General features: G+C 34.3%; 1 protein-coding gene across 2 annotated transcripts; it reads right to left on the reverse strand.

Annotated features, from left to right (window-relative positions):
- Window positions 1–9,827: 9,827 nt before the first annotated feature.
- On the reverse strand, window positions 9,828–16,090 carry LOC103496910 (uncharacterized). 2 transcript variants are annotated; one of them, XM_008458952.3, is made up of 10 exons: window positions 15,595–16,090; window positions 14,899–15,286; window positions 13,773–13,979; window positions 13,396–13,614; window positions 13,167–13,233; window positions 12,911–13,048; window positions 11,547–11,638; window positions 11,166–11,342; window positions 10,950–11,086; window positions 9,828–10,206 (listed from the first exon to the last, which is right to left on the reverse strand). In XM_008458952.3, the coding sequence occupies exons 1-10, from the start codon at window positions 15,732–15,734 to the stop codon at window positions 10,002–10,004; spliced, it is 1,770 nt and encodes a 589-aa protein (XP_008457174.2). In that variant the 5' UTR covers window positions 15,735–16,090; the 3' UTR covers window positions 9,828–10,001. The 2 variants fall into 2 exon arrangements, with proteins under 2 accessions (XP_008457174.2, XP_008457173.2); XM_008458951.3 differs by having other exon boundaries at window positions 12,911–13,078; window positions 15,595–16,079.
- Between the last annotated feature and the right edge of the window lie 3,523 nt (window positions 16,091–19,613).

Below are 19,613 nucleotides of genomic sequence, written 5' to 3' on the forward strand. Positions count from 1 at the left end.
TTAAAATAACGAAACGATCATTTAAAATAACGAAACACAACCGCAAATTTACAACCGCGATTCAACATTTTAAAAAATGTACGCAATTTACAATATTGCCCCTTTCGTAAAAACAACCAATATATACGTTGCACCTTTTTTGTTTTCCGTCACTTTGCAATACACAACCGCACTAATCACTCAGTCCATTTTTCTCTCAGTATATTTTTCTCTCAGACCATTTTTGTCTCAGTCCATTTTTTTCTTCAACGTCAAAAGGTATTTTTTTGAACTTTTCCTACTATAACGTTACACTTTTCCTTTCTTTATATTTCAAACGTTTCGACTTTTGTCTTGAAAAATTATTGTTCTGTTCTTAAATTCTTATTGTCAAGTGTTTAGGGTTTCGGATTCGTTTAAACTTATATTCTCCAGATTGTTAAATTTATTACTTGCCGATTAACTATATTTTCAGGATGGCTGTACCTAGTGACAAGTATTTCTCTGCCACTATCTCATGCCAAGTGCACAAGATCGGCAGTCGTATTAAGGATAAACTGACCAAGGAACAGCTGCAAATGTTCGACAAAATAATTTTTGGTCCATTGCTGAATGTCAACATGGTCTACAACGGCCAGTTGATCCATCATTTCTTGCTGAGGCAGATACCTGAAGACGGCAACACAGATGGAATTTGTTTTACAGTTTTGGGAAAGAACGTCCGTTTCACCCAAAAGGAATTCAACATCATAACTGGATTATGGCCAACAAACACAACATTGAAGAAAGATTGCAATAACAAGCGCCTACAAAGCCTTTTATTCGGATTAGAAAATAAGAAACTAATAACATGCTTGAAAATTAAGGAAATTTTCAAGAATTTTGAGTTTACAAATGATGACGATGCTGTGAAGGTCGCCTTGGCTGTCTTTATAGAAACTGTGATGGTCGGGAAGGATAAGAAAACACAGTTTGACATGGATATTTTAGGAAGAGTTGATGATGAAGAAGCATTTAAAAGCTTCGATTGGTCAACTTTCTTCTACACTCGTATGCTCAACAGTTTAAAGACAAGTCTACAAGGGAAAAAAGAAGCATACGAGCTAAAGAAGACAACAAGTTCCAAAGCAGTGACATACTACAATATCAAAGGCTACGTGTTTGCTTTTCAGGTGATTTTTATTTGTTTATACACTTTAATTAAATGCAAATTGAACATCAAAGTTTAACATATTTGTTTAAATGTTGTAGGTGTGGCCTTATGAAGTACTCTCAACTACAAGTGAGCACCTGGCTACAATAAACAGTAAGGGATTAATCCCTAGGATATTGAGATGGAATTGTACACAAGCTTCATCTTACAAAACGCTGTATAAGAACATATTCGACAACAAAAATGTAAGTAAAACTTGCCAGCGATCGTTTAATACAATTACACGATCGTTTAATACGATTACATTGCAGACTGTTGTTAAACCTAAACTGAAGTTGTCAACCCAAGAGAAGGCTTTCATCGAGAGTCAAATTCGAGGGGATGATAACATGCAAATGGAGGACGATGAATCCATTCGAGATATTAACAACAATGATACCAATACTTCTTCTGATCATGCAATGAACAACAAATCATTGGAGCAATCAGACTCATCTCCACAACTGTCACCACAAAGGGAACAAAGTCAAACAGTGGCTGACCAGTCTGAAATGCATCTAATCACCAACAAGAAACGTTGCAAATTAAAGAAGTCCAACGACAAAGAACAATAAAGTCATTCAAAATCCTACAAGAAACTGAAGAACGAAATAAAAGTTCGTAAGGACTTATCCACACTGACTTCTATAGTCTGTAGGATGGATGACACAATCAGAAAACAGTCATTGGAGCTGTCTGAAATGAAGCAGATGCTCGAGAGATTGGTCCAGGTAAAATTTGTTTTCAGAATACATTATATACACGATCGTTTATCAAAGTTACACGATCGTTTATCAAAGTTACGCGATCGTTTATCAAAGTTACACGATCGTTTATCAAAGTTACGCGATCGTTTATCAAAGTTACATGATCGTTTATCAAAGTTACGCGATCATTTACTTTTATATACACGATCGTTTATCAAAGTTACACGATCGTTTATCAAAGTTACACGATCGTTTATCAAAGTTACGCGATCATTTACTTTTATATACACGATCGTTTAACAATACATTATTTTTTAATTTTATGTTCATTTTTATTTGTTTATTAGAATCAAAATGAAAATCAAGGGAATGATCATACTCATCAGAATGACAATGATGATCGGAATAGAGAAGATATGATCACCAGTGACCAAGCATATGTTGAATAACAACATACTGAACAACAACATACTGAACATCAAGAGGAAACCCAAAGGTTAACATTTCATTCGTCGTTTACTGCTTTATAATGTTGAAAATTGCTTACATTCTAAATAAATAACAATTGTATTTTTTTCTTATTCTCATTTTTGTTCTCATTTTGTTTAGAGAACATCAAGAGGAATCTGGTAGTGATATAAGCATAGACGGCAGGGATGCAGACTTGCTAATGACTATAAGAGATATATCGGATAATCTAAATGCTCAAAGTCATAAAGAAAAAGACCTGCCAGAAATGATTACTACCCTTCCACTTGTGAGCCAACCTCTTGCACTTTGTGAAATGGCTCCATTGGATCAAACTGTACAAATTCATGAAGTGTCACCATCAATTTCAATTGTAAATAAAGAATCTCAACTGGTATGTATACACAATAAATTTGTAGTCATTTGAATTAATAATTTGTTACTTGTCTAATATCATACATTGCATGAAACAACAAAACAACAAGTTGAGATTCAAAAAAATGATGAAGCAGTTACTTTGGTTGAAAAAGAACCAGTAATTGTGTCTGATAAAGATGAACAACAAAAACCAATAAAGAGAAGAAAGCTATGTAAAATAGCAAATAAAAAGGTGCCTGGTGAAGATGAACAAGTTAATCCACCCATAACATCTACTAAGATCATATCAGAATCTACAATACTTGTCCCAGATGTCGAAATCAAATATGTAGATAGATATAATCTCATGTGGCAAGTGGATCCAAAATTATGGAAGGCATACTTAGAATGGAAAAGATCAAGAAAAACAACTCATGAAGAAAGGAAAGTAGTCTCCACAACCAAAAAGAATGATTTTTTCAAACAACTTGAAGAAAACACATGGATACTTGGAGATGTAAGTACTCTTTCCAAATTTCATTTTATATGTAAACGATCACTCGTATTTTCTAAACGATCACTTCTATTAACTAAACGATCGCTTTTGTTAACTAAACGATCGTTTATATATATTACACGATCCCTTAGTAAGTAAACGATCACATGTACAATTTTTAAACGATTGCTTATACTCTCCTTTCATTCACTAAATGATCGTTTAATTTCATTTGTAGACCATGGATTTGCTATTATCCCACTTGCAGGAGAAAATGTTACATCTCAAGCAACTTTGCAAGTGTACTTTTAGAATATTAGATTTCGCATTCATAGTAAGTTGTTATTCTTTAATTTTTTTTTGTATAGAAGTTAAACTGCATCATTATATTCTAACTAAATTTTTTTACTTGTTCTTCAAGACTGGAATCAATAAACCAAACTACATTGTTTGACAACATATTTTTGATACTCATCTGGTGACACTAGACAATAAAAGAGTTGAATGGACAGACACAATAGCACACTTAAATATATGAGCAGAAAAAGATTTGGAATACTATTTCAACACAGCTGTAGGTGATTTCAAAAAAAAACCAGGGTGGGAAGATGTCAACTACGTGATTGGCTGCATTAACATAAAAGAACATTGGTTGGCTATTGCAGCTGATATGAGAAAATGCAAGATCTACGTGTTCGACTCAATGTCAAATTATGTTGAGTAGAAACTTGTTGATCAAGCTCTTCAAATGCCTGCACGATGCATCACCTCACTCGCAATTGCAATTAGAGTGAACCTTCATTCAGAATGATTCACATATAGTCTTTGGCCAGTACGTAGATCGAAGACCACATTACAGAAAGGGCGTTCACTGGATTGTGGCATTTTCTGTTCTAAATTTATTGAATGCCTTGTAACTGAAGCTGACCTTGGTTGTCTAACTGTGCCAAACATGAAACTGTTTAGACAACAGTATGTACTGGAACTTTGGGCGAATAAATACTTTTGATAAATAAATACATATTTGGTTCTTGTACTTTTGAGTTGATATTTGTATTCGTTTAGATACATATCATAAAACATTCGTGTAGAGAATACTCATCGCGCACATATCTTTAAGCGATCATTTAGTAAAGTCTAAACGATCTTCTTAATAAACATAAAAATTATTAAGCGATCGTTTATAGAAACCACACTGATATCTAAAAGAATATTAAGCGATTTCCTAAACGTTCAGGTGAAGAATATTAAGCAATCGTTTATATGTATCACACTAATGTAAAAGATCGTGCACATATCTTTAAGCAATCGTTTAGTAAAGTCTAAACGATCTTCTTAAAATCATAAAAAATATTAAGCGATCGTTTACCTACAAGTAGTTTTGCAACATAGAGAATAATCGATGCTTGTGATTTATGTACATATTTTGCAACATACATGATATACAACTACTAATCGAAATGTCAATTGTGATATACATGATACTTGTGATTTATGTAAATATTTCAATATATAGGAGTGTAGGTCCATAATTGAAATGCCAATTGTTTTCTGAAGTACGACATGTTTTCTTGACATAATGTATCTAAATCAACACCAGCAGCTATGTACTCAAAATACTTAATGGTGAATACGCCACAATCACTATTATTTCGTTGTAGTGGAATGGAGTCGACAATGACAACTGGCCAAGGTTCCTTGTATGTCGATGATCCACCTCTCCTAGCAAAGAATCCAGTACTATCTAACAAATTTGGCACCAACTCTCGAATGGACAGTAATATGTTTCTCATCTCTTCGGTAGTTGTAAGTGACGGAAGCGAATCCCATACCTTGACTTGAAAACTTACCAAATCCAAGCATAATAGAACCCAATGGTTGGCATGGACATTGAATGGAGAGTAAACGTAATCAACACTTGCCCAAGGATCTTGGAAATCCTCTTTTGACCCGACAACGTAGTCAACCAACCTATACTCTTCCTTCCAGTCAAACAGGCGATTCTCTTTAATACATTCTTTGTATTGGGGTCACTTCGCAACTAAAATGCGCTGCAAATAAAAACATACAAACACAAATATCAAACTGAAAGACAAATATCAAATGAAAATAAGTAACGTGATGATTCCAAACCATAAAGATTGTGTCTGCAGTTGTGAAGTTTTGAGTAGAAGGTATGTCGGCTGCCTTAATCTTGAAGCGAATGAAAAGGAAAAGTGCATCCAAATACTAATAGAAACAAAAGTAAGCACTAAATGTATAGAACCATAACAATAAAAAAATTATAATGACATAAATAATAAGATAATCCCTTACCTCATCCGCCAACCACCAGCGACACATAAACAAGTCTCTAAAAAATATCTTCGATTTTTTCCCATGAAAGGTTTCACGCACCTCATCGTCTGTACGCTTGTCTGTAATCCAAGCTCGAAGTCTATCTAAATCGACGTCAAGTATTTTGTGCATGGGATCATAAACAATTGGTTCACACTGAGAGGTAGTGGTGGTTGATGTCATAGACCGTTTAGGTAGAGTTGTGAATGGTTGATAGGTAAACACTTGTATGTTTCCTACGGGTGGGCTGAACGTATGGTCGTTGAGTGGGAAATGGTTCTATCTCTGTGACGTCTGAATTAAAATGAGTACGAAGTTTTTTCCCACTGTCCTCAATTTCAACCTCATCGTCAACGACATCTATTGGCTCCTCTAAACCAATCTCAACCTTCTTCTCCAACACGTCGATTGGCTTCTCTAACTCAATATTAAACCTCAACCAAGGAGGTGTACCGACGGTGTGAACATCTTTGTTGCCCTATGGAAGCTCATAATGCATTAGTGTGGATAATGATAGAAATTAAACATTAATATTAGCAAGAACATGGAACCAAACCTTCTTTTTAAGTTTAATGTGTTTTGCCCCATTACTTGTGTCATCCTCCTTTGGCATCCTCAACCAATTATAGGGGTACCGCCTGTGTCAACATCTTCGGTCTTAGCATTATCCACTTCTTCACTTTCTAGTGTATGATCTACTAAGCCTTCAAACCCCTTGCGGTCTCCTTCATCACCCTATGGAACCTCAAAATGAATTAGTGTGGATAACAATAGAAAGTAAACATCAAGATTAGCGAGAACATACAACTTAACGTATGAGTAATTACCAAATATGAAACAACTAACGTCAATACAATTAACAGTTCGATTCCTAACCTTTCTTTGAAGTCCAATGTGCTTCAATATGGTTGACATCATGCCCTTCAATTCGTCAATATTTAATTTTATACTAGTAAGTTGCCCTTTAACAACCGCTACTCGATCTTGGAGATTTCGAATAGCCTTTTTCATCTTAGACTTCGACTTCTGTTTCTTACTCTTTTTTAAGTCACCTTCATCATTAACAACTTCTATTCCTCTTTTTGAACCACCATTCTTTAACTGAACAATGGTAGATGAGCGGAGGTTTTCAAAAAGTTCACCTGAAGCAATTTTCAACTGCTCCTCTTCAGGTGTCATCTCAGTGACTGCCTTAATTATCAACTACAAAAAGAAAAAGGCAAATGTATTTAGGACAAAGAAATAAGCACAAAATCATGCGATCCTTAAGTTAGTTACTATTGCTTGCTACTTACCATTAGCGAGTCAAACACCTGGCTTATAGTTTGGGACTTTGGTGATTGTTGGCACACCCACCTCAGCATTCGTGGCATGGCATCATCGTTTACTTTATCTACACCACATCCAATGATGGTTGGTATAGACTCATATGCCCAAACCTATTCCACATTTGACAAACAAGTTTAGGAAGTGCCACAAGATATATATAGATATATAAAAAAGTTGTTTCACAATGGTTTAATATAACTCAACGATCGTTTAAAAACAACTAAACGATCGTTTAACAACAACTAAACCATCATTTAACAACAACTCAACGATCGTTTAACAACAACTCAATGATCGTTTAACAACAACTCAACAATCATTTAAAATAACTCAACGATCGTTTAAAATAACTAAACGATCGTTTAATTTTAAATGTATGCATAAGTTTTGAAGTAAGAAGTAAGAAGTCACATACCTGTAATGCATGCAGAAATTCATTGATAGTGTATTCTTTTGTCTTAGTTGATTTCTTCTTTCCCTTGGCATATTGCTTGTCCAAGGCTCTTTTCAAGGCACTTAGCATGCGTCCAAAAATAATCCCGTCCCAATCATAATTATTAAATGTATTCAATCATCAACAATCTTAAAAAAACCAATGTCAACTTTGGTTCGCCTATCTTTTCCTAACAAAGATAGCTCTATAAAGTAGACTAAAGCTAATTTCACAATATCATCATCACTCTCGTATTCCAAAAATATATCCTCTAAGTCGCTTACAAAAATACACTCCTTGTCTTTGAAAAACTTCTGCAATAATCTACTATTCCCAACCAATTGAATAGACTCCTCTTTAGAACCCCATAGACCCGTTATGATGTTAAACTCTCTCCTACCGAAAGTACAAACAACGCCCCCTAGTAAGAAACTTATATAATCCTTTCCTTCATCTTCCACCTCCCTTAACAATAAGTAGTGGATGAGTGGCCCATTAAAGACAATATTTAGGTTCAAAAAGTGCCCAAACTTTGTTTTCCTAAATAAGATTAATTGATCGGGTTTGAGTTTGGCCTTAATATCATGTGTTGTCTTTTCTAAATGAGACAAACAACTTATTAAGGCATAAAAATGATGGGAAGGATTAATCTTGTACAAGGGTCCATCGGTCGATGTCGATGTCATAATTGAAGCCTGAACAAAAATGAACGAATTCAGAGTTAAAGAAGGGATCCAAAGAAAAAGGAGCAAAATGCCAACTATATTTAACTTCAATTCATTTCACTACCCATTTAACTTTCTAAGAACCTAAACCAAACTTTGACTAAACTAATTTTCAGCAAATAAGTCGATTCCAAAAAAGTCTAAACCAAACGGATGAAACTCACAACAAATACCTAAACTAAACATTTACAGCAAATATATTGAAAATGGGTTAGAGATAAAACTCACTGAAATAAGAGAAAATGCTCAAAGTTGATTGAATGGTTCGAAAAGGAGAAGCGACGAAATGCACTGGAGGACCGACGAACAATCGGAGTATCTTCAAAGAGCAGAGCGAGAAATTTTAAAAGCCAACAAAAGGAGATTTTTTTTTTTTACTTCAGGTGTTCTACGTGAAAGAGAAGGGAAAGCGAATGTGGGAAGAGGGAAAGGAAAAGAGGGAGAGAAATTTAATGAAGGGCATTTTTGTTCATTCACACATAAATTGTCCTAAAACTCTTCGTTTTAAAAAGTTATCCCAAAAGTCATTTAACCCTCTTTTTTAACCTATTTTTGTCAATTTTCCAATAATAAATAATAACAGCAAAACCAAATTTGAAAATGATGTTGATAAAGAAAAAAAATTAAATATTTAAACATTGATCGACAAAATATGATGTAATTAGTGATATATTTTAAAAAAGTAAATCCGAAAACGATATATTTTTAGTTTAAATTACTACAAAATTAAAATATAAAAGAGAATATTAAAATGTTATAGATGTTCCGAAATGGTTTTAAAATATAGTTATGGAATATTACTAAAATTTAGGATATTTAAGAAATATTTGTTATATAGTAGGCTAATTTGTTAAATGATTCTAAAATATATTTAATAAGTCGTTTGAACTTTTAGATTTGGGCTTAAAGATTCTTTAATTTTCAACTTCTTTCTTTTCTTATTGGCTCAATATAAGCGAAAGGATACCCTCTTCTTTTATAATTATATTTTATATACATATTACATAAACTTTTAACTAACAATCATGTATAAACTTTTAAAACTGTGTTTGAGATGCCTTTGTAAAAGTATATACAATCTTAAACAAATTACTTTTTTCATAAGAAATTTAATAAGACTTAATAATGACTCGTTTAATAGTCGTTTATCTTTTTAAAATTTAAGCTTATAAACATTATTTCACACTATCTTTTTTAAAATTTAAGATTATAAACATTATTTCACACTTAGTATTTGTTAGGGCGTTACATTCACATAGACATTTTCAAAAGTTATGCCACAATTTGAAATCATAAAAAATTTATTATTTTCTTCATAAAATAATTGTGTGGACCAATATGTTTGAATAACTATTCTGAAAGAAGAACTGAAACAATTGAATACACTAGATGTAAGGACTATTCTTCTTCTCCTTAGTTTTTGGACTCCCATACTCTATGTTGTAGTGTAACTTGTCCTTTTTCCTATTGTTTCTTGTTTTTATTTTGAAAATTTTGTATTAGTATGGTAATATATATTCCAGTTTATATAGCATTAATATTTTATTTAGGTTGCATTGAGTTCTAATAAGATGAAATTTCATCCTCTCTGAAAATTAGGCTGACCCCGAGATCCCTAATATACATCATCTTAAATTCGTGCAATGGTTAACAACATCAGACTTATTGATGGAACTAATGAGTCAAGGTTCATCTGGATGCTTTAAAATGAGAAAAATACAAAAGAGATTTTAAGTATTCATTATATAGAGGAATGGAGCAGTTAAGTATTCATTATATACCTTCTACATTGTATCACCACCAATGATCGAAATGATGCATTTAGGTCATATTTTAAGAAACATTCAAAACCACTTAGCATTCTCTGCAGTTCAATCACAGCCAAAGATATTCCAAATCCATTTACACAAAAAGCACACACCAAAAATAGCAAGAAGTGATACAGATTTGCTAGTTTCTTTTAGAACACATTTCATTGTTAGTTTTCAGAAAGTAGCAGGTTTTCTGAGAAGACGAAACTGCGGCTTACACCAAGGATATTAGCTATCTTCATGACTACAGATTGCAATGTTGCTGTTGTCGGATCGACGACGGAGGGCAGAGATGGCACACACCTCGGAACATATTCCTTCTTACCCAAGGTTGGCACGTAGAGTGTTAACACAGTACGACAGAATATAAATCTGGAAAGACAGAAGATAGCATCAAAAAAGAATAATGTCTAAAGTCAGATCAAGAATCCTCTTGAGATCAAAATATCAAGATCAGTTATAAGGAATCCCTAGTTCAAGCATGATGTTAACAGCTCTAATCTCGTAGGACCATGTGCAGCTATTAAAAATCTTTTCGGTCAACTTTTTATGGAAGAACTAAAAGAGAAAAGGTACTGACTTGTTAGCCTGATTATAAGTTCTAGTTGGCTATAGCCTACAGAAATCAGGCAACCCACCACTTTTGAACATCTTCTTAGCTCTTCCTTTTACCCCATATATTCTCCATTTACTTTCATATTCTTTGCATGCCTTGCCACTTTATTTTTCTCCTTCATATGTAAATTACATGCATCTTTAACACTCAATGCACATTGGATTTTTATCCCCAACTGAACTTTCTTCAATCCAAAATTGGCAGGCACAGAACTATCAAAATATTATTTTTGGGCTAAAGATAGTGGGATAACTGTTCACAACTTGTGAGCTATGATATAATGATAGCCATGAAGAAAAAAGGAAATCAAAATCCTCCAAACCCTACTAATTCTAAAGTTAAGACAGACAAACAAATTGGATTGGAAATCAAACAATTTATCTTGTTTAGTCAAGCAGTTCATTACATGTCTCTACTATCCACTGTGATCGTCGATGGTATAGCTTTCACACTCAGGGTATGCTGAGAATTTAGGAAAAAACAAACCGGTAGATCTTACCTCAAGAGAAGTCTCCTTATGAATGGATCATTCAAAATCTGTGCCCAAACTTGGTCAAGGCTCTCTGATGTCACCAATAACTGCCCCCACTCACTTAATGACGAGGATAGCACGTTCTCAGCTTTACTAAATGTATCCTAAACCATTTCTTTTTGTAAATTTTTTGAAATAAACTGTCAATTATCAAGCATATAACATGACGAGATTTAACCATACCATTTCAACATCAGAACCTGAGATACCGAGCAATAGACAGAAAGCATGCAGAGGGGCGGTGAGAAAGAGGGTGAAAAGGCTTCCATGACGGGAATAATCGGTAGCAACAGCATGACTAGTAGCAGAGGGAGATAACAGCATTGCAGCTGGCTCTCCCTTTTCTGCTCCATGAATAGTCTGAGCAGATTTATAGAAATTATTTACTTCAGTATAAGAACAGAGCAGTATGCATATCATTAAATAATGGGACTAGTGAAGAAAATGGAAGATGACCTTTTCCTCCAAGTCGTATTTAGAAACCTCAAACAGGAATTTCATTCTAAAGCCAAGGCATAAAATAGGAAAATCTAAAAAGAATGACCTCAAGGTTGATATACTGACCTCAAATGCTTCGCTGCCATCACTATCAATAACTAAAAGAAATGGTCTTCTAGTAAATGGAACCAAATCGCTTGGATATATGCAGCTTAATCCTGAAGAGGACTATGAACTATAAGAAGAAAACTACTCTTCACCAATTAGAGAATTTAATTTGGAAGTTGAGGTTTTATACGGACGGAAAAGCTTCGAATCCTTTAACTAAACATGTATTCAGATTCACAGTAAAACTGAAAGAAACAGCCTTCCTGTAAACAAAATTTAAGTGAATAGGATTTATGCACCTTAACCAGTTAATGAATTATAAGCCACCAAAGTAAGCAATTCATTTCCAATTACAGTGGATGTATAAAATGTAGTATAATAGTATTAAATGGAAAGATAAACTAAAGAAAAAAAAAATGAAGTTAGAGACCTAATCACGTAATTCTTGCACTTGAATTTTAATTATTAGTTGCCACCACATTCTTGCAGGTGTGTTAGAAACAGTGTTGAAGTTAGCTAACTTATATGGTAGTTTGACCATCTCTAAAACGAAGGCACTTTGTCTCTTGAAGCAAGACCATCTATTTAATGAACAAAGATATCATTTGACTATCTTTGGTGGTCGTCCTATCCTGCATAAAAACTTATCCCTAGCATATATTATCAACAATATAACAAGAAGAAATGCAAGTTATAGATGTGGGGAGAAAGGTACAAAAAGACTAGCTCTACTAGTCAAAGGACGAAATATACATCTACCCATTATGATTTGATATTCAATCCCCAATATAAGAAAAGAGACGGATATCATGAAAAACTCAGTTCTGGAAGCTCTAAAATGCCAGGAGCCTGTCAGGCACACTGCACACTCTATGTAATCCTCAAAAGGGTAAATGTCTCTCTTTGAGTTTGCACATGCACTGTAAAACTGATGAGTTCTAGTCTTATCTATAAGTAATAGCAGTAATTATCCATAAAAGCTAAAAATGAAATCCACATCACCGTGTTGGCCAACCACCTTGTTGCTCACGAACACATAATTCAAAAGAGCAAATATAGACAATGCCAAATTACTGTACCCTCACTGATTCAAAATTCAATCTAGGGACCAATGGAAAGATCTTCAGAGTTACATCAAGTAAACTAGATGTCCCTTTTTCCTTACAGGTGAGTAAGATCCAAAAAGACTTAGTTGGCCACTTTTCTTTTTGATAAGAAGTTGGCCACATCTAAACAAAATAAATTCGGTATTGCATCTTCATTTTGAAGCAGTTATAAAAAGGGTATTGGTATTGCCCTCCAATTTGCAGAAACAAGCTTCAGATCCAAAAGTTGGAAATCCAAAAATGAAACACATTTAGATTGATGAGACAGTAAAATACCTCCTTTTCCACGAGTGCCAAATGATAAGCAACGACTTTGGAGACCTTTATAACCTCCTTCAACCTGACTGCAAGGAGACTTGGTTTTATCAATATCCTCCGCATTGTTGATAGACTCACAGCCTAGATCAGTGCCAGCTGGGGAAGATAAAAAATTATTTCCACTGCCTGAAGAAGTTTGATATTAAGGGAATTGCAGTTCTCAGAGTGAAGAGTAAAAAATAATAAAAGAAGGAATTTAAAATAGATCATTAACCTGCAGCTGACAAATATATCAAGAGAACCCCATCACTTGCCATCTCCTCACAAATTGTAGCTAGAACCTGCAAAGTAAATCTCACATACTTGAAATTATTACGAATTAGTATTCCCAAGTAGATACTTTCAGAAACATGCCATGGTCAACAGTCAATACTTGAATACGTCAATATAACAAATGGAACAATGGGTTTCAGGTGTATAGAGAGTATGCTTATCATACTAACTGCTAAAAAATGTGTCACTGAAGGACGGTATAAAATTGACTTCCGAGGATTGGATGGGAGAGTAGGATCAACTATATCCTGTGAGAAGTTACTGCGGCTTGGCCCAGTACCACCATTCTGCCCACTTCTATTATTTGGTCGATAAAATGAGCCACTGGGCTCCCACTCCAGGCTCTGGATCATCCTGAAAGTGTCTAGCGTGAGCTCAGAAAACTTGACCTGAGCATGGACCAGAGAAGGAAAAATGGATCATCAAAAAGAAAAAAAAAAAGTAAAGATTATGTTGAATTTGTTTGAAATGACTTCATTGAGACACTTCAATGAAAAAAACATATTAAATGCTCTTTTAAGCCAATAGGAAGGTCTCAATACCTAACCTCATTATGATTGTAGCTACTCAGAATAGCATCCTGTAACCTCAAGCATCTTGTTGTAACCGTTGAAGGAACAGGTGTTAGAGAATCTGGATGAGGCTCTAACACAACACTATATCTGAAAGGCCTGATATTCATAAAGGCTGTGTCTGCTTTCAAAAATTTCATTATTTCCTGAACTACCAGCTTCCATTCTCTAAAGTCCGTTTCCTAGAACAGCAGCCCAGATTCATTATTCGCTTATACCAAGATCCAAATGATAAATCAGCAGCCATTGATGAATTTGAGCTAAATGAATTTACAAAGAGATCAGAAATATAAGCATTCCCCAATCAAATCTAAATGACAAATTTTTTTTATCATGACTGAAATATATGCATATGCATCTGGTTAAGAAAGCAAATACAAGAAACACGGAAAAATGTATCTGCCCAGAAGAAAAGCAAACACCAGAAGTGTGAAAAGTTGTAAAAACGGGGATAAAAGAAAAACCACAAACTGCGTAAAAAGAATATCTACGTGTGTTAAACAGGCATCTATTTTTTTTTTCTCCTTTTATTTTCTTTAATAAAAAAATATGACTTTCATTGTGAAAGAAAGGAAAGAATACATATACATACAAAAAGTGGAAAGAATACATAGACATACAAAAAGAAAAAAAAAAAACCCACAAAAAGAGCTGAACTACAAGAAATGGCGTCAAACTACAAGAAAGGGGTCTAGTTAAGAGAAATAAGACCTAGCTAACTACCAATAGTGTATTGAAACTTACAATATATTATCACTTCAAACAATTAACTCCACAGATAAAAGTTTACAATCTCACAAAGATAAATAACTTATATCCGGAGTCTAAAATTTGTGATGAATTTCAAACATTCAAAGAAAATTCAATTACTCTCATACAAAGATCCAGTTTCATGTAATATTACTATAGTTTCTTACTTCTGGGTTATGTTGTACTACGTATGGTGCATTAGCGAATTCAGACCTCAAAGAACGATTGGTGAAGCTAAAACAATAAACAATCAACTCAATTCTAATCCATTGGTCCAACATTAACATTTTTCTCACAAAGTCATACTCATAAGTCATAACCAAAAAACTTAAAGTGAGATAAGAAAATCACCTGGAATGTTCTCTTACACTCATCGAGCAACATTTTGAGCTGATTAACCAACTGATGCACCATTTCTCTTCGATTCAAAACCAGGCACACCATCAGAAATCTGGACAGGAATCTCAACTGCTTGTTCGCAAGACTGACATCTTGAAACAATCCATCCTTGAAGTACTCTCGAGTCATTATTGCTTCATAAAATACATAAGACTCAGACAAATAGCTCGCCTCACTGGTCCTCATGTATTGCCCAAAGTAAAGCTGAGCAATTCGTGAAGCAATCTCGCCAATCTCCCATCTCTTTAGCCCTACCTCCACCAACTTCTGACGATTCTCTTGCTGAAACTTCCATAACTGTGTGTACACTTTGAACGCCTTGTGGAAATACGCATCGTAGCTGAAACCGTTTAGAGCCAAATTGCCCAAAATTCTTAATTCAATCTTAGGAGAACGGAAATAAATATCGACCAGAGATTTAGAAATGAGATTATTCAATTCTTCAATATTTAAAAAACGAATAACCCTATGAAACTCTTTTCAAATTACAACTAATTCTTAAACATATTTGAAAAAATTTACAGCATCACGTAAACGTAATCAAAGAGTTATCATTCCCCCTATAATATTTGATCGATTTCTCACATAATTTATCCAATAAACCAAACAATCGACACTGAAAAGATCCAGTTGAAGAGCGGAAAATACCTATTGCGCTCGTAATAAGGCAGGTCCCTGATTTTGGAGAACTTCCGGTCAGCTTTGTCAACAAGAGACCAGTAGGCTTCGCTCACTGGAATGCTACTGTTGCTGGTGCTGCTATTGGCCGGATTTCCCGGCTGCGACATCTTCGCCGAGCTCGGAGTTTGGGTATATAGTTTCAGCCAAAAATTCCGTGTTTGTTCTCAAGGAAAAGCGATTAGTCACTAAAGAACAGAGAGGTACGTGATTTTAAGCTGTGCCTCCGGCGGCGGGTGGTCGGAGCTGGTGGAGGGATAATCGGAAGGAATTAAAACCGGCAAATTCCGGGTTATTGAATATTCGGATTCAGAGTAGACGCATGTACCGGAAACCGGAAGGACCGAAGGCAGGAGAAATTTCCTTCCCGGTTTGTTTTATGAACACAAAGTAAATTATATTTTTGTAAGGATGACATACTCCGAACTTGGGAATCATAGTAGAGAGCTTTTCTTTTTCCTTTTTCCTTTTTCGGCCCAAATAAAAGGTAGTATGGGCTTTTCTTCTTTGTTCTTCAAATTTTAGCAAACAGAGCATCGTTTGTTTCTTTTTTCCCTTGATCAAAATTTGTATCTAATGAAGAAGAAGCTAGAAAGAAGGATAGACGATAGGGAAAGAATATGAACAAATAAAAAAATTATAGTTGCGTCTAATGAGAAACTAGAAAAAGGAGCTAGAGCTAGAACGAGAAGTTAAAATGAAAAAATATCAAAGAAACATTATCCGATGATTGATAAAAAACTAGAAAAAGGAGCTAGAAGGAGAAGTTAGAAAGAGAAACTAGAACAAGAAGCTAGAATAAGAAACTTGTAGGCTGGAAAACTAAAAAAGGAGCTGCAAGCTAGAAAGAAAAGCTAGTACGAGAAGCGAGAACTCGTTTTAGAAATTCATGTTCAAGCAAATTTTGAAATTCTTTTGTCACTCACACACATGCTTGTGGGTAGCTTTCTAGTCAAATAAGAAATCACACTCGACAATTTATGCATATTTGAAATCATTTAAATGCATTTAGTCACTCATAGTCTTGGCTAGGTTCTCCGGTTGTATACTTGACCTATCTCCTCTTAACCTGCCAAAATAAACCATAACCAGGTATTAAAACCCTAACTTTTTCTAGTTCTTCTATGACGTATATTATGACATACAAAGGATGTCATACCTAAATTCCATCTTTAAGAACAAATACAATTTTTGCCTAAAATTTTAGATTCACAGTCCTAACTTCAAAAGCTCGTTTCTTTCTTAATACTTAACCAATTTGAGTGAATTTTATGTCAAACCCTTCATTTTCAAGTCTTCTACAACTTACCAAAAGACGTGAAGACCTAATTCTCAAAAAATTTACCCAAATTGCTTCTGAAATAGAAGCTACTCAAATTCCCAATTCTAGAAATCCTTCAACTTTTTTTCCAAATAAAAGCCACGAAACTCCCACTTTCTTCCTTTTTCTCTTCGTTTCTTTTTTGAATATTTCCCAAAAACAAAATATAATTACCAAAATTTTCTTTACCTTCTTCCTATAACTTCACTTACAAGCTTGCCTCGACTATTCTCTACACAAAATCTATAAACTTTACCCCAAATGATTTATTTTGAACAAAAAATCAAAGGAAAGTCTCATGTTTACACCAACTTTGAGGTAAATTTGTTCTAATTATGGGTAAAAGGTTTACATAGGTTAATTTTATTAATTTTCGCTGGAAATGAGGTTTTTGGGTTTTCGAAGTGTCATCATAAAGATAGTCGAAATCTGGAATTTTTTTTAGGCTAAAGTTTGAAGATGACCTTTTGAAAAAGTTAAGAGATAATCAATCTTTAGTTAATTCTAAAGTAATTAACTGTTGTAATAACTAGAGGGATAGCGGAAGTAAATAACACGCAAAGCTTTGGTAACTCAGTTTGGTGAATACCACCTACGTCTGAAGAGCTTTACATAGCTCAGCTGAGTAATATTATTAAGATTCATAGTAGTCAATATAAATCAATATAATAAGAAACATTCTTCTCATGTATATGACTATCTTTAAGTACAAGATAACTTAAAAGATTCAAAGGCTCCCCCTAAATGTATGAGTGAATTTTCTTGAAGATAACTTCACACTCCCCTTGTGTTCAAGGTAATTTCTTGATCATCACTTCTTTTTTTTATATTACCCATCATTAATCTCATCACAAATCAACATGATGAGACTAGAGTTAGTTAATCGTACTACCTTATTTTGCTCACAACTCTATAACGCTTTTTTTACTAGCAGCACAATCGTCTTTTTATGTTCGTAAAAACTAAACTTTTCAAGCTCCGTAATATATATATGTATATATCTTCAGAAAAAAATCTCAAAAAGATATTTATAAAAGATTACTAAAATAAAGGAAAATCTTTTATCTTTTTTAAATTAAATAACTCATTAAATAACAAAAAAATCTCATTAATTCCTTTTGAGAAAATTCCAACAAACTTCCCTTTTGTCAAAAAGAGGAGATTTCTTTTCAAGTTTAAGTCAGTACTTCACAAAAGCTTCCTATAGTGCAAGAGTCAGGAGATGACCATTTTTTCAAACATATGTTAACACACCGGATCAACTCACTCGTCAAGAGAAATTATTAACCATAAGCTTCTAACGATCATCATTTCATTTCTTTAATTCAAATCAAAAAGTCAGCAATAAACATCATATAAGCTCGTATGAGCTTCTTACATCTTTAAAAAATAACAAAAAGAAACAATTTCAAAACTTCATTAGAGACATCTTTAGGACTTCAATAGCTACTTCTGCCCCCTAACTTCACAACCAATCTTCTTCCCCTTTGAACTGAAAAGAAACACTACTCCTGAGCTGGATCAGCAGTACTAGAGGAAGGGATAAAAGTCTTCAGTTGTCGAACAAGCGAATCAACCTCCAATCTTCTATTAGACAACAAATGTATAGATGTAGAAAGAGCTCAAGACTCAGTTGTAAGCGTGTTGATGATCCTAAAGGCTAAATCACGATGAACAAAGAACCCTTCAACATTCTCATCTACATCATCAGTGTCAAACTCACGGGGGTTCTTGGAGGGCCTTATATCATGTTCTAAGCAGGAACATGACTTCCTTCAAATAACTTGTAGCTTAATGATAATGTCTTTAGATCAGGACCAGGAGCATCACTTGCAGTTAAGATATCAACATTTAGATGAACCAGTAGACTTGAGAAGAACCGAGGCAAAGGGATATGAATCTTTACACCGAACGTTCCCACATGTCTCAATAACTGATTATATATAAAGAGGCCAGCATCAACTAAATCATCATTGCAGATTTGATAAAGAAAAGTCCCTAAAGCTATAGAAATATTGGAAGCATGTGAGGAAGGGAACCAGTTAGCAATGTCAATCTTATGAAGAATGACATAATTGATACTCAATGAGATAGCTAGAATCCCATTTACTGGCCATATAGACAGAGTTCCTCCAAACAAGACTGAAGCCATAACATCATTGGATAGATGTGAAGGAGTAGAGCCAGATTCCACAGTGTTTCCCAAGACCCATTGATTATAGCAGGAGATTTTTTTAACTTTGAGCCTCAAATATGCATAGTCTAATAGTCAGAGCTGTTTGGATTATTGAATTCTGAAGGCAAATTGACTATAAATTCTCTTATCAGCTGGGGATAGAATGGAACCACATTGGAAATAGCCTTGGACAACCCTACTTTAACAATAAGTCCATAACACTTAAGCAAGAATGATGTTCATCAGACACATTCACTTCATCTGCAATATGTCTCTACACTACATACTTCCATCATTGCACACTTTCGTTGAGATGAAATGAGATTCCATCAATGGGTACGGATAGAATATTCGATGGTATCTTCTTCTAGCCAGTTTTGGTAGTAACCATACGACGACTTTGTTGTGTTTTCTTCACTTTTGGTTTCGGGCCAACACGAGGTTGTTCAAGTTCAGTCGGAGGAACACTCCCATTGGGTTCAACACCATCAG

The sequence above is a fragment of the Cucumis melo genome, chromosome 5 (genome assembly GCF_025177605.1).
Source record: "Cucumis melo cultivar AY chromosome 5, USDA_Cmelo_AY_1.0, whole genome shotgun sequence".
In the NCBI taxonomy this organism is placed as follows: domain Eukaryota; kingdom Viridiplantae; phylum Streptophyta; class Magnoliopsida; order Cucurbitales; family Cucurbitaceae; genus Cucumis; species Cucumis melo.